The 26,734-nt window shown below is 39.1% G+C and overlaps 3 protein-coding genes across 5 annotated transcripts; all 3 read right to left on the bottom strand.

Moving 5' to 3' along the window:
* Positions 1 to 2,983: 2,983 nt before the first annotated feature.
* si:dkey-250d21.1 lies at positions 2,984 to 16,950 on the bottom strand. 2 transcript variants are annotated; one of them, XM_043249804.1, is made up of 14 exons: positions 16,653 to 16,950; positions 15,944 to 16,064; positions 15,251 to 15,358; positions 14,889 to 14,925; positions 12,904 to 14,756; positions 12,741 to 12,768; positions 10,865 to 12,627; positions 10,726 to 10,774; positions 10,428 to 10,471; positions 10,262 to 10,325; positions 8,294 to 10,158; positions 8,139 to 8,175; positions 7,971 to 8,054; positions 2,984 to 7,891 (listed from the first exon to the last, which is right to left on the bottom strand). In XM_043249804.1, exons 1-14 carry the CDS (start codon positions 16,739 to 16,741, stop codon positions 3,690 to 3,692), a joined length of 10,344 nt encoding a protein of 3,447 aa, XP_043105739.1. In that variant the 5' UTR covers positions 16,742 to 16,950; the 3' UTR covers positions 2,984 to 3,689. The 2 variants fall into 2 exon arrangements, with proteins under 2 accessions (XP_043105739.1, XP_043105741.1); XM_043249806.1 differs by having other exon boundaries at positions 10,277 to 10,325.
* Positions 16,951 to 17,930: 980 nt separating this feature from the next.
* Positions 17,931 to 21,662, bottom strand: thap12a (THAP domain containing 12a). Its single transcript, XM_043251133.1, has 5 exons — positions 21,400 to 21,662; positions 20,778 to 20,898; positions 20,406 to 20,486; positions 20,262 to 20,301; positions 17,931 to 20,064 (listed from the first exon to the last, which is right to left on the bottom strand). The coding sequence occupies exons 1-5, from the start codon at positions 21,486 to 21,488 to the stop codon at positions 18,167 to 18,169; spliced, it is 2,229 nt and encodes a 742-aa protein (XP_043107068.1). The 5' UTR covers positions 21,489 to 21,662; the 3' UTR covers positions 17,931 to 18,166.
* Positions 21,663 to 21,995: 333 nt separating this feature from the next.
* On the bottom strand, positions 21,996 to 26,083 carry si:ch211-266i6.3 (cytoskeleton-associated protein 2). Of its 2 annotated transcripts, none has more exons than XM_043249802.1 (7): positions 25,917 to 26,083; positions 25,511 to 25,574; positions 24,573 to 25,375; positions 23,620 to 23,947; positions 23,455 to 23,515; positions 23,028 to 23,334; positions 21,996 to 22,937 (listed from the first exon to the last, which is right to left on the bottom strand). In XM_043249802.1, the coding sequence occupies exons 2-7, from the start codon at positions 25,538 to 25,540 to the stop codon at positions 22,649 to 22,651; spliced, it is 1,818 nt and encodes a 605-aa protein (XP_043105737.1). In that variant the 5' UTR covers positions 25,541 to 25,574; positions 25,917 to 26,083; the 3' UTR covers positions 21,996 to 22,648. The 2 variants fall into 2 exon arrangements, with proteins under 2 accessions (XP_043105737.1, XP_043105738.1); XM_043249803.1 differs by having other exon boundaries at positions 23,458 to 23,515.
* Between the last annotated feature and the right edge of the window lie 651 nt (positions 26,084 to 26,734).

The raw sequence follows: 26,734 nt of genomic DNA, 5'->3' as shown, positions 1-26,734 counted from the left end.
CACAAGATAATCCTACTTGCCCTCCACTCTTACAGCAGGGCATTATTCATATCGGCAGGCACTCAGACCTCAAACTCTCATAAGCAAATTAATCAGTGACACACTCCTAATACTCTTGATTTAGAAAGCCAAAAAATGCTGAGTTATTTCGAGAATTCTAATAGCCATATTAATCCATCAAAGATATGCCCATTTCACTTCCAATGCACTCAGGTTCAGTTATAAGTGTGGGGGAGAAAGTTGAAACACTAAAACCGCTTAAAAACTCACAGGTTAATCCATGGCATTTAAGTACATGAGATATGATGTTAAGGTTTAAATTTACATGCAGAGTACATAGACAAAAAAAAAATTAAAAAAAAAAAAAAAAAAAAAGGAGGAAAAAATAAAAAATAAAATCAAGTGTTTCCGGATCTGACCAACATATTTGAAATTGGAATAACTCAAACCAAATGCGTTATTTGTTGGTGGTTCTGAGATTTTGGCTAGGGATTGTCGGCACGGAAACCTTGAAATAAAATCTTGTTAAGCCCTCTGCCTCTCTCTCAGGAGTATAGTTAAAACCATGCTATGCATGGACATGATTATACACTGCCACAGGTCCTACCGCATGGCCCAGTCTTGACTTCCAGCAGGAAACAAGCTCAGGAGTTCAATTAGGGCAATTCTCAGTTTGGCCAAGAGATTAGCATGCAATATAATGTACTCAAAAGAAGAATGATGAAATGTATAACATACTTTTTAATCAGCCATTTGAACGAGTACATCTAATTTTAGAACGGATCGTGGATGACTGACAACTTAGAACTTACAAAAAAATGGTTATGACAGAAGCAGACAGCAGGAGAGTTTCTATAGGCTAGAGAAGACCGGAGGACTCCGAAATAATCCTGTCTGCAAACAGCGCTGCCGGGCTGCCCAACCGCCAGAGGAGACAGATCCGTTTGCTCTGTGGATGAGCAGGAGTAACACGAAGAGATAGTTCTTTCACACCGGGCTGAGCAGACACAATCAGACCCTTGTTCTGAGAAGAGGGAGAGGGCAGCTCTGTTTCGGCCTACAGACAGAGAATACATGAGCCCTCTACAGTGTGATCAGAGCAGAGGATGCTCCAGATGAACACACAGAGTGAAACAATGTTCAGACTGAGTGCTTTGGGAGGAAAGAGAGAGGAAATGTACTAATCCCAGATAACAGTTCACAAGAGGAAGCGTATCTTGGCATTTCAGCTGCCGCTAATGGCTCCAGGGGTTTTAAGGCTCATGTTATTAGCCTGGAAAAGACTGCCAAAGGAACAAGAATTCAGACCTTAAAGATAGGCTAGATCTTCATAGTCTTTAAAATAATGTAAACTACCTGAGCAACAGTGCCATTGGATCTACAGCATTAAATGACAATAAGAAGACAAACTCACCTTGTGATGTTCAACTCCTGTCCTTAATGAACATTTAAGGGTTTCTATAGATGTGAAAGAGAAGTTAACTGTTGGACGGTTTTATATTTAACAAAAGTTAATATTGCAAAGAATTAAAAAAAAAAATCTGGCCACAAATAATTTATTACTTGTGGAAAATGGGGAGGAAATCAAAACCACTGTGGTACGCGAAACGCATTCGTCGAAGGAAAGAAGGACAAGGACTTGGCTTGTCAGCACACCATCGAACACCACATAAAAAAAGTCCTTTGGGAACTGACCAAACAAACAATTGTTTTGAGGATACATGTTGCACAATATTGTCCAACCACTAAACAATAGAACAAGATTAGAGAACGAACGTATCTGCACAAAGTGTTTGAACAGATTGCTGATCCTCTAAAATAAAAAAAAATAAAAAATCATGCATTTCTCTTGATACAAGCTTAAGTCGCTTAAGCTGTTGGCAAAGAATCTTGGTAATGCTACTCTAGGGAGCACAGAAAGAAAAATGCATACGTTCTTTGGAATAGTCCATGAATTTCTGAACTGCAACTACTTTCTCTTGACTGCAAGTCATAGATTCAATCTGCCACAATAAAGCAATAAAGCAGGCCTTAATTGATTTGTAGTTGTAATTACTGTGGCGTTGTCTCGTTAATAGCTTTATTTCCCTGCCTTTCCAACCACATCTACTGCCGCTCTCACAAGAAACGACCCTAAAAGGTCAAAGGCTCAAGCCCCCAAGGGTGAATCATAGGTCCAAGGTTACATGGAAATGGGAGACTGATTGCTTCTCAAAGACATCTCAAAATCTACTCCTGAAAACAATATTCTATGATGGATCTGGAGTCTATGGGCCAAGGGTTAAAGAATGGCTGCAAATCATCGACAGGCTACAGGGGGCCAATGCTATTTTGTGAAAAGCCTGAACTCTTAAAAAAGGCATTAAAAACCGAAGGCATTAATCATTAACTACCTTTAACTTAGTGAAAGAATAGAGGACACTGGCAGGAAGTGGTGAACAGAAGTTTGATTCTTCTCCTTTGTTTTGTGATAAAAAGTACACATTAATAAGACTAAATCAGTTAAAACAAGAAACTAAAATAACTGAACAGATTACACAGTTATTAAAAAAACCATGTAACCAGCCAATGACATTAGCTATTACTACAATTGTGTTACATTAAGAAATGTCAACAGTGCAGCATAATATACTTTATATACATAAAAAAACACAACAAAAGTCTATATAATAGTACAGATAAAATAGTTTTCTGTTGTGCATAAAGAAAAAAAAACAACAATTTTTTAAATTACACTAATACACATCCACTAGTGTGGGGAGTAAATTAAGAAATAAATTAGTTTCTACTGTGCATAAATCTAGGCAAAAATTCAGATATATTAAATTTACAAACACACACACATATATATAGATAGATGTAAAGAAAGAGAAACTTACCTATTGGTACACGCCAAACTATAATAGGTTTACAGTGCCATCTTGTGGACATCCTTAAATATTCTGTCTTCAGACTGAGAAGAGATTGAAATGTAAAACACTACTTCTTTTCAATGATTTTATTTATTTTAGTCAAATATATATGAACGCTTCCTTTGTGAGGAGGGTTTCTGGGAGAAATGTTTACAGAAAGATCCATTCATCTAAATAAAACTGCAAACAAATCAAACATTGTAACACGCATAATGATACAGGGACAGACTGTTTTTAGCTTGTGCCGTGGGATGACATTGACAATATAACACAGTCATAATTCATTGTGATAAAACATGATCCTCTTTTCCTCACAATGCATCTCAGAATATTTATATGATTTGAAGTCTTTAAAAGTTCCTGAAGATATTAGGAAATTCCCAAAAAGTGTGGTGTGAAAGTGTCCATCCAGACCTTTTGTGTCACATGATTCAAAGTGTTATGTAGGGTTTTTGCATAAAGGCACAAAGCAGTAAGGCCCCCCAAGGGCATCCTATTCTGTTTTTTGGCAAGACATTGGTCCCAATTGGCAGTCCTCTTTTTCCATGCCACTTACGTAAAAGAAATAATAAAAAAAAGACAAAACATCAATAAAACCATTATGTGATTATATTTAAAGTGTACAGGTCTAATTCAACTAATAAAATAAACATACTGAAACCTACAGTCAGATGTGATCTACAGTTTAGAGAATACAGTGGGACATTCTGAAGTTTCAGCAGTGTATGACATCCTATTAGACAGCTTGTTTGGGGACAGCCAGCTAAGCCAAGCCTACTACAGAGGGTACATATCAGATTTCATCTTTCTTTGTGTGAAGCTACTCTGCGTGCTGCAGATGGGCAGGACTGCCAGGAGCCTAAGGATAGTTGAAATGTTGGGAAAAGACTCAATGTCAGAAGTTTTGAGAGTGCCAAGAACAGTGTCGGGTAGGTGCTGATGACTGGCAATACATTCTTGCCACCTGTCCCTCCACCTCTGCAGCTCATCCTGGAAGGAGTTTGGGTCAGGTAAGACATCTTGGAACACCTTGACAAACTCTGTGTTGTTGCAGCATCCCTCCACTTTGGACATGACATAAGGCACAACCTGCAAGCAGCGAACAGCAGATAGAACATCCTGGGAAAGTCCTTCAATCTCAGCAATACAGTGCTCAATGGCCCCTTTACTGATGTCCTCTCTGTAGTGCACATTTAAGGGTGGCTGTAGTGAAGGTACCTGCTTAGAAGCTAAAGCAACAGCCTCTTGAAACCAGGTTTGATGATGTGAGTCAATACTGTTCTTCATTTCACTGAGAGAGGGCAGCAGATCAGACATGCGGTTTACAGCTTGATACACATCATAGGAATTTCCCTGAAGACTCAGGCTTATGCTTTTGGTGAGGCTCAAGATGTTTTTCATAATCACAACTGTCAATACGAAATCAAAGTTTTGGATAGTAGAAAGGAAGCTCTGAGCCTGTGCTGTGTTTGCCTCATTATCTTGGTTCCCTTTCATCTCATTCAAGCAAAAGACGATGGCCTCTAGAATGTCTATAGTGAGTTCCAGAACTTCATGGCTCATTGCCAGTTGATTGCTGCTGATCTTGGCTTTCAGCTCACTGGCCTTCCTTTCGTTCTCCTGGAACAAATGTACAACAGCATCCTCTAGTCTTACACGTCGTTGAACATCCTCAGAGAACCACATATAAAGCTGTTCCAAGCACTCAAAACACTGAGTCATCTCTCTCAAGGAGGACAAACTGGCTAGCAAAGATGTTGGAGTTACAAGGTTTGGGGAGCTGAAAGCATGAGGGAGTCTCTGGGAAAGCAAAGCTGAAGCCTGTGTCATCTGAGAGACTGAGGCACCTGGTCTTGCCAAGGTTTGACTTCTACACAATGCCAAGTTCAAGCCCCACTTCTCAGAAAGAGTGATGGTGAGCGTATCAATGAATGAAGTAATGTTTGTGGAGAGTGGGATAAAGGCCAATATATTTTCACACTTGATGCCTTGTTTGTTAAGGTAGTGTATTCCCACAGAGATGTATGGGTGGCCATCGATTGAAGACTCTTCCTCTGTGACTATGGAAAAGAACTTTATGTCACACAGTTCCTTGAGTAATTCCTCTCGAGCAACAGCATCGTAGGGGGTTAAAACTATTTTTTGTAGTACAGTGCCATCCAGGGTAACTACTTGGTTTGCACTATCCTGTGCATTTACATCAGACTGGACTGTGCCTTCAGATTCTGCTGCCGTGGGGTGATCAGTAATATCCTCAGTTGAAGCAGGTGTGCAATGGTCAGTAACACTTGGAGTTATTGCAGAGGACTGATCAAGGCAAATGTGTACTGCTGCAGTTGGTTGGTCTGAGCAATCTGGAGCCACTGAACTGAACTGATTTGTGCCACAATCTGCAGCTACTTTGGGCTGCTCAAAGCCAACCTGATCCATGTTGGACTGATCAGTTTCACTTTGATTCCCTGGTACTATCTGATCATTTCCACCTTGACTAAGTGCCACAGACTGATCAGGAACACTTTGATTCAATGCAACTGCAAGAATAGTTTCACCTTTAGATTCAACTACAGACTGATCATTTCCACAGGGTTCATCTGACACAAGCTGATCATTTCCACTTTGACTCCCTGATGCTATCTGACAAGTTCCACTTCCACCCTCTAACCCAAATCCACTTTGATGTTCTACTATAGGCTGATGACCTGCATCTTCCACAAATGTATCAGTTACAGTTTGATCTGGTGATGAATGATCAGTTCCACCTTGCTCTACTGTCACACACTGATCATTTCCAGACTCCACAACCATGAGCTCATCAGATGCACAATCTCCCAAAAGTAACTGATTAGTTCCAGCTTCATTTGGTAAGACAGACCGACCAGTTACACTATGAGCTATGGTTTCAGACTGTTCAATTTCAGAGCCAACTACCATGCGCTGATCAGCTCCACATTGATCCCCTAATATTGACTGACTAGTTCCAACTTCGTTTGGTAATACAGTTTCTGTCAGAGCAATTTCATTTTTACCCTCAACTACAGATTGATCTGACTCATCTTGACCAACTGCTATAAACTGATCAGGTACACTTTGATCTTCTGTAACTGACTGACAGGTTACATCTTGATCTGCTGTTACAGACTGATCATTTCCAGAGTCATCATCTACCATGAGCTGATCAGATACATTTTGATCTAATACTATCTGACTAGTTTCACCTTCACTTGTGAATCCAACTTCCATCTGATCGGTTTCATCTACTACAGAATGATCATTTTCAACTTGACCGATTACTATGAACTGTTCTGTTACACTTGGGTCTCCTATTTCTGACTGACCAGATACACTTTGATCTGCTGCTGCAGATTGATCATTTCCAGAGTCATCTACCATGGGGTGATCAAATACATTTTGATCTCCTGATTCTGTCTGACTAGTTTCACCTTCACTTGGGAGACCAGTTTCTGTCTGACCGGTTTTATTTTCATCTATTAAAGAATGATTATTTTCAACTTGACCAGCTACTATAAACTCTTCTGTTACACTTGGGTCTCCTATTTCTGACTGACCAGCTACACTTTGATCTGCTGCTGCAGACTGATCATTTCCAGAGTCATCTACCACAGGGTGATCAGATACATTTTGATTTGATACTGATTGACTAGTTTCACCTTCACTTGGAGAACCAGTTTCTGTCTGACCAGTGCCATCTTGATCCCCTACTACAGAATAATTCTTAATCTGACCAACTACTGAGAACTCTTCTGATACACTTGGGTCTCCCATTTCTGACTGATCAGTTACACTGTGATCTGATGTTAGAGACTGATCTTTTCCAGAGTCAACTACCATGAGTTCATGAGATGCACTTTGATCTCGCTCTGATATTAACTCACCTTGATTTGCTAATCCATGATCTGTCTGAATAGAATCTTGACTTTTTACTGCTAAATGTACAGATTTAAAATGAGCATCTGCCACAAACTGATCATTTACAATCTGATCTTCAGTTACTGACTGACCAGTTTTGCCCTGACCTGCTGATACAGAATGATCATTTCCAGAGTTATCAACAGCCTCAAGAGAACAAGATCCAGTTTGCTCCACTGATACCAACTGATCTGTTTCTCCATCTATCACTGTTAATAACTGACAAGCTTCACCCTGAACTTTTGCATTAGACTGATCAGTTTCGACTGGAGTAACTTCCAATGGCTCAACTACACATTCACCAGTCGCTGGCCTGCCATTTCCACCCTGATCTTCAACTACATATGGATCATTCCCACTTACATCAATTTCCATGGGTTGATCAGTTTCACTCTGATGGACTGACTCTAACTTGTTTACACAGAGATCAACTGACATGAGCTGAACAGACTCACTCTGATCCTTTGACACAAACTGACCATCTGCTAAGCCTTCATCTTGACCAATTATGGAGGAAACAGTACCAACTTGAGCAACTGCTGTGAACTGATCAGGTACACTTTGTTTCTCTGTTGTTGGCTGGTCGACTTCACCTGATTCTGCGGCAACAAACTGATTAACTTCCATAAGTTGATCACTTTCACTTTGATTAGCCGATATTGACTGAACAGTGCTAACTGGCTCTTCTTCATTGGACTGCTCAGTTCCACCTTGATTAGTAACTATTTGATCTCCCGTTTCTGGTAGATTAATTTCACATTCATCAAGTACTTCAGACTTTTCATTAGCATCTTGAACAATTGCGATCGGTTGATCACTTCTATCAGGTTCTGCTACTGTAGATTGCATAGTGGCATCTAGGCCAGATTCTGCTGGTTGGTCAGATGTGCTGGTTGGCAGAGAGCTGCAAGTAGGAATGACAGCTGTGGCATTGTCTGAGCTGCAAGGTGTTAAATATGATGGCTGCTCAGGTGTATTTTCTTCAGCTCTTTCTATTTCACTAGAGTCGTTGGTTTCCACTAGAATTTCCTCTGAAGTAGCAGTTTTGACATCTAAAAGTATGAGACATAATATTTAATAAAAAGGAGATTATTACTTATTACGAATAATTTCAATTTTAACATTACTGACCGATTTCAGCAACATTTGCCTCTTGTGGATAATCTGAACCATTTGTATCTGCAACCATCTCTTGTGGAGTCATGGCAATCACCTCTGAAATGGTACAGGAAAAAGTGTGTTGAAAATAATATGCAACAGCAATTTAATTTCTTTAAAAGCCCATTTGAGTTTACTTACCACCTTCTATTCTCAGGTGATTAACTCTTGACTTGACCTACATGAAGAATAAAAAAAAAGACATTTTCTTGTTTACAAGTTGATATCAATGTGCTAATTTTATAATTTTGGACAATGACAATTACTAACACAAATGTAAACTCAAAGAACCACACCTGTGCAAGAAATTGATTACTTTCTGGATCACTCGCCATGCATTTCTCAATCACCTCTTCCAGGCTCTGTAGTGTCTGACGATGCATAAGAAGCATCACTGCATCAGTCTTACTGCCCCTGCTGAAGATACCATCTCTGAGTAAAGTCCTTAAAGAGTTTAGAGTTGTCTTCATTAGATCACACTCCATGCTAATGCTGGGCAACACAGCCACAAGCTTAAGAAGGGTTGCAACATTTGGAAGGTTTTTGGCTTCATTATGGAGCAATGTCTCAGAGATGGAGGTGGGAGGACAAACATCTTGATACTTCTCTCTCCATACTGTGGCCCAGGTGTTAATGTCGTCTTCTGCCGTTTCCGCCTCAGGAAGATCACTCATGTATATAGTGTGCAGTTTGTCTGTGGATTCCGGGAGAATAGGCAGAGGGTTGCATGTCGGCAAAAGGGACAAAACTTTCAGGGCTTTTAGGTGATTCTCTGAGAAGTTAAACTTCATTTCTTCAATCAAACCATTTAGAACTGGTAAGCTAACCGCTTCCATGTAAAATGTCTCTGGTGAATCATAGCTACTAACAGATTCCGCATATGACAGCAATCCCATGACTTTAGCTGCAAGCTCCACTGCCTCCTCAAACCAGAGAGAATGCACTGCACTCACATTGTCCAACATCTTGCTAAAAGTATCTATTATTGGCATAATCTTCTCTAGCTCACAAATAATGTCAGCTGGGTTTCCACAGCGAAACACAGTGCTGCAATTCCTCAAGGGCGCACAGGCATTCTTCAAGATAACTAGGGGGATGATAAAATCAACCTGTCTAAGAGCTGTGGACAGGGTCTGGGAATGCAGTGACATGCTATCACCCCATGACCCACTGGAGTTGGTGCTCACAGAATCTAAGCAGTTAAGGACTCCCTCTAGCATGTCTACCAAAATATCAAAGAAGTCTTCTCTCTTCTTCCATCTGGACAGACAGGTTTCTGGGACCTCTGCAAGTGCTTCCCGTGGGGTATTCAGCAGTCCATCCATGGTCTTGGCAAGCTCACTTTCTAACTTGGGAGACTGGTCAAAAAACTGTAATAAATCCTCAGCTGTTTCTAGAACCTTTGTAATAGATTCATTTTGTAGGCTTAAAGCCAGCCAATAGGCAAGTCCACAAGACTCACTGGGAGTGTTCACCGCTAATGGATAGCTCTCTAAAAAACCCAAAGCCATCTTCCTGAGACTTCTGCCCCCCGTACCAAAGCACATGATGGACTGGCCACGACAGCAGCCCATCTGAAGTCCCCACTCATCTTCAAGTGTTGCTAAAAGAGCCTTAACTTGCAAATCCACATCAGAGCTTTCATCAAAGGGCAGAAATCCTATAAGTTCCACTTTAGGAATGCAGTCATTTACATATCTAACAAAGACTGGCAGGAACTTCACCTCTCCCACTGAAATAGCTCTATCAATGATGATGGAAAAGAACGGAGAGTCCTGAACTTCAGTGAGGATTGTTTCTCGTATGGCTTTCACAATACTTTGTAGCATCTCTCCCTCTGTGAACAATGTTCCTTCCTCCTTCACCCAATGACATAAGGCAAGTTTCTGAACAACAGCATCTTGCTCTGGTTTATCAAGGTCGATCAACGAGCAGTTTCTCCTTGCAAGCGTTGCTGCCTGTTTAAAGATTTCTTCACAGTTCTTTATGTTGTCAGCTGGTTCTTCAGAATGCCCATTCTCGTCTGGAACCTGCTCCATTTCTTTGATCTTTTCATGCTGCTCTTCAGCAGCCACTTCCATGCAACCAGCAACCACTTCTATGTTTTCAGACTGCTGATGAGTCTCTATGCTCTCTGCTCCCTCTTTGTAGATTTCTGCTTCTAAAAGTCAGGGTAAACATTATCTTAGACAATGAATAAAGTGTTCACAATAAAACAATTATTTAATTAAAGAAAAATAAATCTCACAGATGCAAGACCATACCCAAAAATGACATACCCATGCTGATTATCTCAGAATTCACCACAAGTATTCCGGAGTCTTTGTCCTGTGAATAGAAAAACTACTTATGAACAAAACCAAAAAACAAATTTCAACTCAACCAACAATCTATACTGTAATCTATAACAATTGACATAACTTTACAAACCTGCTGAGCTTCCCTGTCCTCTACGTCATCCATGTGGGTGTCATCTGCAATGTTAGAAAAGTGAGCATTAAACTCAAATTCACCCTACCTACTTTCCAAATGCATATTTTCGAACTAAGGTATACATGTTTTTACCCCTCAATATATGGCTCAATATAATGGTAAAACAACAAATTTCTCTCTGATTATTGACTTGTCTACTGTGTGCTTAAATACTGCTTCCACTTTTTCCTCCCCTCATAAGACAAGTGGAAAGAACTCTAAAGAGAAAAAAGGCAGCAATAAAAATATTACACACCTTCTGTTTTTATTTCAGCAGTCCTTCCTAAGGTTTTGGATTCTTTGTCCTGTGAAGTAAAACAGAATTTAGGAACACATCTGGAAAGCATATTAAACATTTGAAATGAGTAACTAGTAACTTCATAACTGATCCTTACCAGGCAAATCCCCTCCAGTGTCTTAGGTGTAAGCTTTAAACACTGAGCAACCATTCGGTCTAGATCCCTGTTAAAGTCAGTGCCCACTTGAAGCACAGCTAAACAGGGCGATCTGTCCATTGGTGAGGTGTTGCTCAAGTAGTCTTGATACATTTTGTGGCGCTTGACCTCACCACAATACTCTAAAGCTGTGCTTGGCAACACACACATTATCTTCAGCAATGTGTTGATGTTTACAAAGTACTGCATGAGGGGTAAACGCAGAGTTTGAAAAATGGTCTCTGGTATGGTTACACTAACCACCTTTGTTTTCCACTTCACTTTCCAGCAGCTTAGCTCTGTGAAGAAGTTGTCAGGATCGGGAAGGTCACCAATGTACAATGGAGGTTTTGACTTAAGTGTTTCAAATACATAGCTCATTGTCACAGAGCACGGGACCAAGGACAATAAGTTGAGAGCCTCCTTGTGGTCATCAGAGAAATAGTCTTTCACCATGTTTATGAGGTGGTCAACTAAAGGGACACTCATTGCATCTTTGTAATATGAACCTGGCTTCAAGAGGCTGTCCCTTGGAACAATCACACTATCAGGCACTTTAACCTGGACACCCAGACTCTGAGCAAAAACAGAAGCTTCATCAAACCAATTCTGATGAAAAACCTTGATGTTGGTTTTCACTCTGTTAAGCGTGGCCACAATACCACTGATCTGGCTGAGCTGCGAGGCAGCACTAAAATGGTCTTTCTGGAGTGCTGCACTCAGTTCTCTGGTGAAGGATGAGGCATTTTTTAGCGCAACAATTGCCACAATAAAATCAAAGTCCCTTATTAACTGAAGTAGTCTCTTGGCTCTGTTGGATACTGCCAAATTCCACCTTTGTGGCTGACAGTTATCAATATTTTCAAGCCAATCTACCAGAGGCTCCAGAATCTGAGCAAAGACTTCATAAGAGTCGTGTTTCTCTAGCCAAGAGGAACAGAATTTTCCTTGAAGCTCATGGATTTTTTCATAGCTCTCTCTTAGGCCTATGGCCAAAACTTGATCTAACTCTTTTTCAAGGGCAGGCATGCTGTGGAAGAATGACACTATTTCCTCTAATGTGTCTATGGCTCTAATGACTGCAGCTACTGGAACTGACCTTGACCACCACGTATTAAAGGAGTAACATGAGCAGTGTGTGCATATAGCAAGAGGATACTGCTCCTGTATTTTACATGCAAAAGCCTTAAGCTTGTAGGATACTTCCCCAGAGCCAAGGTAAGCTTGACCTCTGCAGTTGCTTAAATCGAGACGCCATTCTTTAGTGACAACATCAAAAAGTCGTTCGCACATGGCCTCAGTGTCATGAGTAACCTCGATAAAACCCAAAAGCTCAAGGCGCATGACATCAAAACTGTCAACAAATCTGATGAACATGGGTAAGTAGTCTGTCTCTCCAAACCGGACAACTCTGTCGATAAACAGGGAGAAAAATGAACTTCCGAGCTCTGAAAGAATCCTCTCTCTTACAACATCCTCACACACTTTAAGCACTTCATTCATCTCTGATTTGGTCACATATTCTACTTCTTGATCACCCTGAGTGAGTCTGCTTTGCCTGCCGTATGCTGCCGTGACAGCGGTCTGTAATGCAGATTTTAATGCCTCTTTATCAGTTTCTGCACACTCAGGTGCTTTCTGCCTCTCAATGTCCATATTTAAAGTCATCTCTCTTGTTTCTTCTGTATCTTCTTTAGAGGTGTCATTTGCGCTGGTTTCAGGAACTGTTATAGGGGTTGGAATAATAAATATAATCAAAAACTGTATTAAACAATTCAGTTTAGTTAAATTTATTTTCGTTTAAGCTATCAAAACCAGAAAGTTGAGAAAGCTTTACCTGATAGTTGCACTTCCATTACATCATCCTAAGAAGAACAAAGGAGTGGATCAAAACAGTGAACAGCTTGTTAAAAAAAAGCAAGATTTTAGCATTATTTATCTCCAGAAACGAGATATAATTAAACAAATTAAATTTAATTAGTTACCAAAAACACACATACTTGCTGTAATAGCTGCAGGATTTCTGGATATTTCTTTACATAGGCCTCCACCATTTCCTCAATGCTGAAGTGGACGTCTTGATTGACATAAACAAAGGCCATATTGCTCAGTCTCTTTTCCACTTGTACTTCTTTCATGTAGGACTGATAGCGGTCCAAAACCATGTCATAGTGCCCATACACATCAGATTCCGCTCGGACACAAGGAATGGTGCCCAACACTCTCAACAGACTCTGCACATTTGGGTAAAAGCCTATATCTGGGATCTTGAGGGTAGCAAACACACTGGTGGGAAGAATCCTTCGCTTGCTAGCATGTCGCCATTTGACTTCCCAACAGCCCAGCTCATCATAAAAGGAGTCAGGACGAGCCAAGTTATTCAGGTTAGCATCAGCAACTTTGTCTTTGCGGATGCTAAAATTGTGGTCAGCCATGTATGAGGGCACCAATGACAACCATCTGAGGATTCTTGCCATTTCAGTGCCTAAAACTCTCTTGACTTCATCAACAAGGTATTGTAAAACCTTCTTGCTCAGTGCTTCTCTGTAGTGATCCTCCAAAGAGACTTGTGGTTTCTCTGCACCATCACCATTTGTCACCATCTCCCCTGGCAGATTGACTGGCACCCCCAACTTCTTGGCTCTGCCTACTGCATCAGAGAACCATTTTCTGTGAAAAATGGCGATCTCCTGCATATGTTTGGTTAGAAGCTTCAAGGCGTTAGAGATGGTGTACTGCAATGTGCTGCTGATGCTGATTATTCCCCTGAGGCTGGGGTTCAGTATGCTTACACAACACAGCGTGTTCTTCAAGACCACAAGGGTAATGATGAAATCAAAGTTCTTCAGCTTCTCTTTTAGCATTAGAAGCACTACGACAGTGTCTGTGTCCACATCTGAAAGGGCACTGGTGCACATCTCTCCAATGCTGATCAAAAGCGGTTCTAAGATATCAAGCATTGTCTGGAAAGCATCGGTGGCATATTCCCAATGGTTCTGACAAGATTCCTTCACTCTGTCCACTTCGCCTTTGATGTGGCTGTATGAAGCAGTGATCTTGGCATCAAGTTTCTTTGCCAGAGTTTCTGATTGCCTAATAATGGCAGCAACCTGCTCTACAGTATCAACAACATCCTGAATTGGGAGGATGGGCATGGAGCGAATCAACCACACATTGAAGGCGTAAGGCTCACTGGGGGACAAAACTACCTGTGGAAAATCCCGTAGCATCCTGCAGGAGAGATCCTTCAGTTTTTGACACATGGCACCTGATGACAGGTAAGTGAAGCCACGGCAGTGCTCCATTCGCAGGCCCCACTTGTTCCGGATCTCAGATATAAGCATAAGGAACAGAGTGTCAGAGTCAACATCACAAGGGAGGAATCCCATGAGGTGCTTCTGTGGAAAGCCTTCTCCAGTGACTGAGCGAATAAACACAGGAATCTGGTCCTTGCCCTCAATGTTTACTTTGTCTTGGAGAAGTATGGAAAAGAAGCGTGCAAGGCGCAAGCTATTGCGGATCTCCTCGCGCATTACATCTTCACCTAAGGTGAGCACTTCTTTTTGGTCAATCTTCTCTGCGCATATTGTGTTGACAGAGAGTGGCCTAGCTGGGTCATTCCCCAGTGGTTTAACAGCATTAAGAGATGCACTGTTGGTGATACTAAAACCTGTGAAGGCTAAAGTCTCCTTGAAGTAGTCTTTCAAAATTTCCTTCGCTTTGGAAATAGCAGGATCCTCCTTCTCTGGTTCATCATGTGCAGGAGGAGTGCGCGTTTCATTGTTCTCAGCTGAATCACTCTGAACTCTATCTTCTTCTTCTGGCACAGAGGGGTTTGAGTTATTGGTGGTACCTTAAAGCAGAACACAAACACTCTTAACTTAAACACTTAACAAATTTAAAAAGAATCTAAATGTAATTAGCTTGTCTAATTTTAAAGAGAAAACTAAATTTAAAAATGCTGATATGGAAATGCATTGCTTACCTTTAGTTTTCTTTGTGGCAATAGGCTCCTCTCCTGTCTGAAAAATGAAAGCGAAATAAAAAATAAAATATACCATTTGGAGTCAACGCTACAATGCATTCATAATGACCAATAAAAACAATGAATTAATAACAATGATGCTCCAAACTATAAAATGCTTGGTGAACCATTGCAAGCATGAAATCTAATTTAAATGAGTGGTGGAATCACAATTATATTCAAATAAGTAATCCACCCAGAACTCAATCCCCAAAGTGTTTGTTTACCTTGTCACTATTTAAGTGCTTCCAAAAAAATTTTTTTTTCCCCCTCTCAGTCTAATCACAAAGCAAGAATATTATAGATGTAAATTAGATTCTTACTTTCTCCCTTGTCCTTTTTCTGTTGCTAGTCTGTGCATTGTCCTGGTTGGTTGTGAAATCAAATATAGTAGGAACGGCATCATCCTTCAAAACTGATTTTTGAGAGGTCTGAAATAAAAAAATAAAAAAACAGTTTTACACATTAAGGGATAACTGTGCAGGGCCAGGTTGAAATAATTGGGAATGTGTGTATACTTAATTAAAATAAAACATTAACATAAATAAGCTATTTATACAAAAAACTGATTTCAATGTTATTCTATAAGCTTTTGTTGCTAGAAACAGCTTTTTAAAACACCCATAAATAAATATTAGTATTAGTATTAAAGTATTTAATAAAGTATTTTAATTTACACACATAATTTACATTATAATCCCTTTACATAAAAAAGCATTAGAAAATTTTAGAAAAGCAAATTAAACTTTACAAATGGTTATTAACAAAACCAATCAAATAGCATTTAATTTACATGCAAAGTTTACCATAATCACCCATCTGAGCAAAAATTAAAAGAGGATTCAAACACTGGTTATTCACAAGCGTCAAAAATGCCTGCCTACTGGTCAAACAAATCGATCAGAGCAACAACAAAAAAATACAATAAAATTTTTTTTACTGGTTTTGTTTATTCACATAGTAATTAAATAATAAAAATCTCACATATTTTTAAACATGTTGTTGACCAAACTTACTTGCTGACATATCATTGAGGTCTCAAAGTGTTTTGAGCACAATCTGTAGTTCTTGTGTAAATCTTCAGGTGTTTTGGTCTCCAGATCTGGTCTGTGGCACTTACCCACCCATTGTTTACATCTAAAGATATGAAGCAAGGTTATTGCAGTAGTGCAAAAGTGATATTTTACCACGATCACACGCATCAACTACCAGAAATCACAGGTCTGGAACAAAGCACATGTATTTCATAAACAACACAACACTTAGTTTGACATCCAAATCCCACAAGAAGAAAGCAAAAGCCCCAAAAGAAGCCCTGGACAGAATAGCGTATTCTGAGGGAATTAGATTCCTGCCATTTTGGGAAGGGCCTGACGATGGCGAACGTGTACAGGAGTCAATTGCTTACAGTAACCCCTTAAAAGTTGCAGCAATCACGTTGAAGAAATGCGAAAGATAGCCTAATTTCATAATTGCCAAATAAAACAAACGGGTCCCCGAAAACCAAAAAATATATATTTGCATAAACAGATTAAGCAACAGGGAAAGCATAAGCCCACAATAAGGGTGCCATGCATTCAATGAATCGTTGTAAAAGGGGGACAGAAGCTAACGAGCTAACAAACGATGCTAATTTGCTCATTCTGTACTTAAGCAAAACCCTACATAGGAAAAAATAGCTTCTTTTAAATTGCGATTGAATTTACGCCCAAAGGCTGCACTCACCGAACAGGATCCAGTGGGAACCTAAAGAAGGAAACGTTGGACTGGTCCGTACTCTGCTTGCAGTTTGCTGCGGCACAGCAGTCGGGCATTTTGGACTTAATCAAAATGAACACTGCATTGCACGAATCTTTCAGCGCAAAAGGAGACCCTTTGGCAGGAAAAAGCGCGCGCGCATCTACATAGATCTCACGCTATCGGGTGTTATTTCCAATCGTCGCGTGCATTCTACTGGAACTTGCTCATGGCCGAAATGTTGCTACTTTCACAGAGGAATCAACAACCAGGAAGAACACCTATGTAGAGCGGAAATGGACTAAACTGAGGACGGATCCCCCCAAAAATAACTCTATCACCGTCATTCGTTCCCCTTCTCATTGGGCATTTTCAGAAATGTCAAACATGCTGTTCAACTGATTTTTATGAAGTATCATTTCAAGACAGTTACATAAATATAAATTTCTTCCCTTTCTCCACGAGGCGCCAAGGTTTTTTTGTAACCCACGTGAACATTCGAGGTCACACCCTTTTAATAACAGTTTATTATTTTATGAAGTTCTGATTATTTTATAGAAGTTTAACTAATTTCTTCCCACATACTAACATTTGACTTTGAGGGACCTAACGAGTTGTTGTACTTCGCAACGATAAATTACAAATTCAGCTTGATTCATATCTTGATGTGTTGTTAGCATTTCATGGATTTCGCCTGAATAAAATACATCAGAACATTTTAGAACCACAATGTTTTGTACGTATAATAATATTTACAGGGTTTTTTAAGGATTATATAATTTAGCCTAAACCACAACTGCCTAGCAATTTAGTATTAACTTTTGAATATATATATATATATATATATATATATATATATATATATATATATATATATATATATATATATATATATATTTTTGTATAGCATATTATAATTCAGTATTAATTTCTGTGCCACACAGAAACTTTTGGATTAGATGAGTTAACATGGTAACTTGATTCTGCAATCAAGTGCACAGGTTTCTGAATTATTAAATAATTCACAATGTTTTTATTTATATAGAAATATTAGCTATACCTAATATAAATAACTATTCAAAATTCAATGCACTATATTATAACCTGCAAAAGTGAAGACCATTTCTACGTGCTATTAGTTATAATACATGGAACTGTCATAGAATTTAATATCACAATATATAAAAATATAAATATAAATAAATAGACCTTTTTTTGTATATTTTTAATTCTGAAAATGTATTTAACAGCTTCAAGACACATTCATGGAGTTGGTCAGCAAAAGATCTTTTTAATGTTTCAAATTCAAACTGGAGGTACACTTTTATATACACCATGTTAAATGAAACAGTAGAACAATAAGAAAAGGCTCAAGTCCTGCTAATCTTGTATGACTGTACATAAAAAGCAAAAGTAACAAAATTATAGCTGCAAAATTACAAACTGCTGATTGACAAGAGTCATTATACTGCAATATGTAAGACTGGTGCTACTGCCTGTAATCAATCACGATTCTCTGACGGCTCACTATCTGGATACATTTTCAAGTATTTCTCCACCATGCTGTCCAAATCATGCTTAATAGCACAGTTAATATAGAACAGAGCCATGCTCTTGTTTCTGTGATGCACAGGTGTATCTTCCAGGTAAGCGGTCAGTCGTTGTTTCGCAGTGCTGCATTCGTCATTTGTCAGAGCAAAGACTGGCAGATTGTACAGGACTTTCAGGAGAGCACATACATTGGGGAAGAACTTCACATCAGACAGCTGAAGCGTCTCGTAGATGGTTGATGGCAGTACAACATCTTTAGTACCATGCTTCCATTTGATCTTCCAGCAGTGTAACTCGGCAGGAAACGTGTCTGGGTTCAGCAAGTCATCTTTATATATGTCTACACTGGTCTCCTCTGCGGTGTTGAATTTCAACTGTCCCATGATGGCAGGGACAAGTGACAAGGACTTCAGGGCCTTCAGATGATTTTCAGAAAACAGATCAGACAGCTCCTTAATCACATGGCTGACCACTGGAAGGGTGACTTGCTCTTTATAGTATGTCTCAGGTTGGATTTCCTCACCAGACGTCGGTCGTTTTCTGAAGTACAGTCTGGGTACTTTCACTGGGATTTCGAGAGCTGCAGCCAGGTTAACAGCCTCCTCAAACCAGAACTCGTGGTAGACTTCGATATTCTCGTAAACTTCATTCAGCGAATGCAGAACCGCAGTCAGACTGCTAGATGCGAAGAAGACCTCATTTGTTTGGCCCTGCAGATTCTTACCAAAGGCTCTTGAGAAAGAAAGTGTGTTCTTCAGCACCACTAACGTCATGACAAATTCAAAATCGGCCAACGCCTCGGATATGACAAAGGCGTTGTGTGCCACTTCATCGCTCCATTTGTGATCTTCATTATCATGAATGCTATCCATGCAAAGCAGGAGAGACTCCAGGAGATCGACAGCTACTTCAAATGCATCATGCTGCTCGGTCCATTTCGAGTAGCAGGCCTCTTTGAGGACGTTGGCCTTTTCTTCGTTTCCCTGGTAGTAGATTGAAATAGCACTTTCCAGCTGATTTTGTAACAATGGTGACTTACTGAAAAATGCTTCCAGCTTTTTCAGGGTAGACATGACGAGATGCACTCCTGTGAAGGTCATTGTGTTTGCCAGGCAGATGTTTAGAGAGCAACTGGAGCAAGGGGTGAGAACCGCTAGCGGGTGTAACTCGGCTATTCTGGCCACCACTGCTTTGACCTTCATAGCGGACACACCGGAACACAAATATGCCTGTCCTCTGCAGTACTGCATGTCCAGGCCACATTTCTCGGTCACTTCAGCAATAAGCCTCTTGGTGATAGCCTCCACATCACCTTCAAAAGGCAGGAATCCAACAAATTCTTCCCGGAGGCAGTTGGTCTTGTTCACAAAACGAATGAACAACGGGAGACGGCTCTCTCCGCCTATCTCAACCAGGTTGTCCACAACCAATGAGAAAAAGCGTCCTTCTTTAACTTCAGCCAACAACTCATCACGAACGCAGTTTTCGATCACTTCCAGCATCTGCTGCAATTGAGTAGAGGAGCAATACTCGAGGTTTACGGGTGACCCCTCAAACTTCTTTCTGAGGAATTCGTCACCTGCATTGATGCGGTACTCCAAAAGTGCCTGGAAGTTGCTGGGAGTGAAGCTTTTGCTTCTGGGTTCTTTGTCGGAGTGCCCATGCAGAGGGATGTTCTGTGCTCCCATCATCACGACAACATCAAACAAGGACTTGAGATATTCTTTATTCAGCGTTTCCTCATCAATGACCTGAGGGCTGCTGTCAACCCCATCGCCATTCTTGCTCTCACTGGTCTCTTTGGTTGTTACCTCACTATTATCTTTTGTTGGCTCACTTTGGGAGTCCGCTGGAAAAAACGAAACAAAAAACAGAAACATAAATTCAGTGATAATTTGCCTAGTGGAATTCATTAAAATAAATAGAATGTGTCAAAGAATTACAGCATTACTAAACAAAAAAGCAAGAGAGAGAATGTAAATATGTGAAAAAAAGATATCTTAATATCTAAATAGTTCTTAAAACAAAGAAGCAACATTTACTCACATTTACTCTTCTTCGCTTCAGGGGCATCCTTATTTTCTGTCTGTTAGAAACAATCAAATTCATCACCTTTCAAATTCTTTACACGCTATTGTCAGACAGACTTAATACAGTACATATCATTGATTAATACTAAGCAACTCTTACCTCATTATTGGACCGTTTGAAGGAAGGATTGTCAAATATGGTTGGTATCGCATTATCCTTCAGCACAGTCCTGAAAGGGCTCTGAATAATAATCACAATAATGTGCAATACATATTAGAGCTCGTATTATTGATTCATGAGAAGTTATGATGTGAAGCTGTTTTATATGCTATACTCTTACACGATATTTAATTACTGTACTTGCAGTTTTTTTATATTTATATATTTCACTGAAACCTATGTCACACTGCAGGACTAGAAACAGCACTTAAAATACACCCTTTCCCTGATTGATAGCCTATAAAATGTATTATTATTTAAAGTATAATTCATATGAAAGCAAACTATACAAATAGATTAAAAACAACTTACAGTTTTGGTTATCAAGTTAGGTTCAAAGTGTCTGGCACACAGTCTGTGGTATTTGTTCAGATGGTCCGGTGTTTTGTCTTTAAGGTCTGAGCGACTGCAGTTTTCCACCCATTTCTTACACCTACGAAATAAACATCTTATGAATGGAGGGCTTGTAGCATCTGCCATAAAACATAGCACAGTGATGTGGACATAGCATGATGATACTGTAAAACAGTGATATTCTCCGTATTGTTTTGCTTTTGATTGTGTCTAGCTGCTAATACACAGCATCCATAATGGGATCAATGTAGTTCATATCCGACATACTTTTAGTATATTTAATCAAGCCAGTTGGCCTAATAAACACCCTTTTAAACGATACAACTGCGAAGTAAAAAGGGGGTGCCTGATGAACAACTCGGGGTTAAATAACAATACTTTGAGCATCATGTAAACACTGTATATTGACATATTGAACTTCGCATCTGATCTACCAAGCGAGCTAACTGGCTCAGTAGAGCTCTGCATACAATGTCTGTACTAGTAAACAGGTGAAGGCATAAATGAAGCTAAAACGCGAAGTCGTCTATCGTTTAGATGACAAAGATTAAGCTAGGTGAGCAAAACGCGTGTAGTTTACCTCTCTGGATCCCGTGGAAACCTGAAGAACGCCAGCACCGAATGAGTGCTGTTCCTGGAGCAGTTCAGCGCCGCGCAGAAATTAGGCATCGTGTTCGCTTTGAGTCGAATCTTTAAAAGCGAATCAAGTTCATTGGACTCACCGTGATGATATCCTGTTCAGAAAGTTTAAAAAATATAGTTTTAGAGACTAATAAAGTGGTAAATTGATCGGCACTCTAGTGCTTTGTGTGGCCTGGAGGAGAAGCGCGTTGGAGTTCGTCTCCGTCCCACAATGCTTTGCTCGCTCACAGCGAGTTCAAATTTCCAGCCAATCAGCATGCGCTTACAGGAAGAAATTGGCGGCAGTTAGGGAGGAACCGTGGACGTGTTACAAAAATAATTCAACGAACAATATTATAGCAGTAGTTCGGTTAGGAATGATGAATGTACCATTTACATTAATATATCTGCATTCTTTAAAGGTTTAGTCTTTTTTTAGTCTAATATTTAAAAAATATATATTAAAAATGGGTGACTGTCTCTGTACCGAAATGTTTTCATTAGTCCTCAACTAAACCAATTTTCCTTGTTATAATGACACAATAAAACTGATAGTTATATTGCACTGATATATTCTTTATTAAAGGTGTCATGCAGTCACTAGCTCAGTGATCACAGTTATGGTTAAAATACAGTGAATGCTCATCTTGCCTTTAAAAAGACATGGTCACTAGCAAAGGATTAATGCAATCCTCTGTAGAAAAAAAAGTCTAGCTAATTAAAAGGTTTTACCGCATGTTCAAAAAAAGATTGACACATTTAAAAGAACAATTAAACAGTAGCAACAGGAGAATTAATGACATCCTAAAAATGTTCAAGAGAAATTACAGTGAGAGAAAAGAAACGCATCCTTTGGTTTGCTAATTTTTTTCAAAACAAAACATTTTTACATCCATATACTTTTTTTACAAAATGAACAAAGAAGTGTTAAAATATTACATAACAGAAAAAAGCTTTTTATACACACCCATTGCATTAGCTTTGTTAGCATATAGATAACTTTTTATAACAGTGCCTATAAATCAAATTATTGTCCCCAAGCTGTTAAAAGCCATTGCGGTTAAGAGATCATTTAGCAGCTTAACGCAAACAATACTTAAATATTAAAATAAACAATTATTAATAGTGTCACAGAGAATACTTAATGTAGGCGTTACATATGCTTATAAATGTCCAATGAAAGTGACATCAACCTCAGCTTATACCGCTTAACTGCATACTTTTGCAAAGTCCTCAGGCTGATCAGGTAGGTCTTCCAACAGTGCTGGGTTTTTTCTGTAGATGTAAGCGTTTGCATCTGCATCTTCCATCTGCACCAGCTCAGCCAATGAGGAGACGCAAGTATCGTGGTCATTCAGCATACCCGGCAGACGTGAGGACTTGCGCTGGATTCGTGTTGAACGTCGAACAGGTGTCAGAAACTTGAGGTCTTTGATGGTGCTTTTACGCCGAGACCCACTGCCTGGTGCCGTTTCACAATCGATTATCTTTTTTACACTATAGGAAAACCAGAAAACCAGATGAAAACTTAACCTCTTACAAATCTATGCGTCTTTGTACATGCCGTTAAAATCACACCAAACTCACCTTTGAAGATATGGAGTCGTTTTCACATTGTATTTCACAACGGATGCCCCTGCCATCTCTGGAGTGGTGCTCTTGATCTCCTCATCACTATCATCATCATCACTCGTGAACAGCTTCTCCTTGGAATCCTGATCATCATTATCCTCATTCTTTAGAAGAGGATTCTTAGTGTCTTCCGTAAGGTCACTTTCTTCGTCTTCCAGTTCCTCCTCTTTCAGAATTTCAAACACTTTATCCATTTCCTGCTCCTCCACTTGCACTTCCATTCTTTTCTCTCCCACCACACCAGATTCTTCAACATTTACACCTGTCAAAGTTGGGCAAAAACAAGCAATTTATAAAACTCGAGAATCAAGACTCAAATATTAGAATACACAAATGTATTTTCTATTTAATTCCTGTATTAAGAATATTGGATGGGACTCACCACCTTCACATGATGAGGGCGTCTCCATTGCCTCCAATTTATCACACAAGTTCAACACCAACTGCATATTACATATAAACAAAGTAGAAATAATGATTAAACATGCATCAGCAAATATCTGTCTATATATCGGTTTCACAAATAAGCCTCTCTTATGATTCTTACCGACTCCATCCTTATCTCTGGGTCAACTGGCAAATCCAGATCACTGTTGTCCAACAAGTCTAGTGTGGTGTTCATAATATTACTTGATCTTCTAGAACACACTGTTTTATTGTCAGGGACTTTGATATCATTTGTTTGGTTGTCAGTCTTCAATGCAGTGGTTGGTTGTACAGCCTCAGTCTGGACAACAGCCTCAGTCTGGGCAGCAGTTGTGACTTTGGGTCCAGTTTTAGATTTCGGAGCTAGTACTGGTTTGGTTGCCTTTTCTGAGATTGGAGGCCTTTTGAGAGCCTTTCCCTTAGATGCCAGCCACTCTGCAAGCTTTGCTCTAAAAGCACAGTATAAATAAACATTAGACAAATCACATCAATTCGTTCTCACATCAAGTCTGTTCAAACATTTGTTTTTTTTTTTAAAGTGCCAAGATTGCATTCATTTGAGAAAAAACACTGTAAAGCAGTAAGGTTGTGAAATGTTACAAATAAATAAAACCTTCTAAAACTTCTATTAAAAAATGTTAATGTATTGTAAAATGTCATTTATTCTTGTGTTGTCAAAGCAGATGTTTCAGCAGCATTACTCAAGTCCCCAGTGTCAGATGATTTCATTTCAGATATCTATGTAATATGCTGGATGGATGGTCAAGAAAACATTTAGTAATTGTTAATTGTATCATTTATAATTATTAACACTGTTTTACAGAATAATATTTTTTGTGCAATGCATGATACATTTTTATCAGTATTCTTCCATAAATAATTTATTATTTGTAACATAGTAAATGTTAAATGTTTTTCACCACTTTAATCCACAATATCTATCTCTCTCTCTCTCTATATATATATATATATATATATATATATATATATATATATATATATATATATATATATATATATATATATATATATATATATATATATATACACACACAGGTAATGTATTTAACTTACCTCTTCTCTTCAGCCGTCTCTATTTGTACTTTGTACTGGCTGACTGTACTTGTAACAGGCCTGTAGACTTTCTGTTCAGTGGTGGCTGTTTTGGGTTTCTCCATCTGCACCGTCATTTCTTTCTTCTTGGAAGTGATGGGTTTGCTAATGGCCAATCGCCCTGTGGCTATAGGGGCTGACTTGGGAAAAGCACAAGTGCTTTTCTGGTAGACCGTGTCTTGAACCTTTTTAGGTATCTGTTTATGGGAAACAGACTTCTGGACTGATTTTTCAGTCCTATTCAGCTGGATATCAGAGACAGATTTTGTTCTAGATGATAAAGCAGAGTTTACTCTGGGTTTAGTGGAAACTGCTAGGGAAGTAACAGACTTGGACCGAACTTTTAGCAATTCAGGTTTTGGTCTGGTCACATCCGGTTTTGAAATCACCTTTTCTGTGGTCTTCACTTCAGCACTGGGTTTTCTGAAGCAGTCGATTTTAGACTGTACTACACGACCCTTATATGTACCAGGTTTGGACTTCTGGATGGCAGAGACAGTAGAGGGTGGTTTTTGAACTTCTTCCACAAGCTTCCTGTGTCTTACAGTCTGCTGTGTACGGAAGGCCTGGCTTAGCGTATTACGCTTAGTAGGATCAGCATTAGTTTTGGTCTTCGGCCTAACATCCTTCTCCTTCTCTATTGGTTCAGAGTTATCTACCTTCTGAAGGGGCGCAGATCTACAGATCACTTTTTGTTTTGATAAAATACTGCTGGTGACTTGTATTTTCGGGCCACATACTGGTTTAGTGTTTTCCTTGTTACTCTGAACAGAAATAACAAAGGAGCAGAATTAGACAAACTACATTGCAAGCACACAAACATGTGTCACACATTTAAATGTGATTAATAAAAATATTTGCAACCTATAAAAGAGCTGGTCTGGTTCATGAATAATCACCTTTCTCACAACTGACTCCATTCTGTGCATTTATAAAGGTCAGCTCTTCAAAGATGATTTTCTTCTGCAGAACATCACATTGTTATAACACTAAACAAGCAAAATAAGAAACCATACAGCAACTTTTCACTGAATTATTTTGCTAGGTCACAAGCATTATGTAGAAACACATTATACAGTGCATAATTTTGGGACTTTTCAAGTTGCTATTAATAGATACAGCGGTTGCAAACAGATATATAAAAATACCGCATAACATGTCAAACAGATTAATTCTCACTTTTATATCAGCACTGAAAGAATCAGAGAGGAGTTAGCATTATATTATCACGCTTTTAAAACGACCCAAATCATGACAATGCGCATATTAAAATAATACCAGATGCCAAAAACAGTATGTACTTACGTTATCTACAGCTTCTTCAACCAGTCAGGTAAAACAAGCTTAAATATCTCAATTTAATAACTGAATTTGAAGAGCTATTACTCTCACATTCAAACACACAGCACGCTCTTTCAGACAAATTTGAGTTCAGCGCGGCGAGCTGTCGGATTGGCGAAAACCGTTTACGCGTCACTCTAATCTACGAATTGTATTGGCTGCCACTGATCACGTGATTAAAATCGAGCGGGCCCCACCCCTTTTACTGAAAGCTTCGAGCAGCCTATTTGAACCAAAATAAAATTCCTCTCATAACTGCTCAGTTTCAAAACTGTTGACGAACCCAGCTGCCCTAAATTCCAGTATAATGACATTAATATTTTATTTAATTTTAGATAGCCCCAGCCTTTGTAAAAAAAAAAAAAAAAAAGAAAGAAGAAGTTAACTTTCATTCTTGATAGCTCTAGTCTCTAGAATATTTAAACTCTGTTATAAATATTTAAAACTTTTATGTGAGGAAAAAAGATTATGCATGAACTGCATTGGTTTATGTTTGACAGTGTTTGAAAAAATAAATAAATAAAAATGTTATATATTCTGTGGATAAGATGAAACGTAAATTTAATCGCAGGGCATAAATCAATGACTAGTATGTCATTGAATAAATTTATTCCATACACCTGCAAATGTACAGAATGCAGTTCAGACGTTTAAACATTTTCCTGTTCATATATATTCTCTTAAAAGGCCTAGCAAGCTGCAAGTGCATTGCAAATTACATTCAGCCACTGGATGGCAGAAGATGCCACAGTCTTGATGCTCTAATCCAGCTCTATGGTGAA

Source organism: Puntigrus tetrazona, chromosome 10 (genome assembly GCF_018831695.1).
Source record: "Puntigrus tetrazona isolate hp1 chromosome 10, ASM1883169v1, whole genome shotgun sequence".
In the NCBI taxonomy this organism is placed as follows: domain Eukaryota; kingdom Metazoa; phylum Chordata; class Actinopteri; order Cypriniformes; family Cyprinidae; genus Puntigrus; species Puntigrus tetrazona.
The sequence above is the reverse complement of the archived record's forward strand: the minus strand, read 5'-3'. Positions and strand labels throughout refer to the sequence as shown.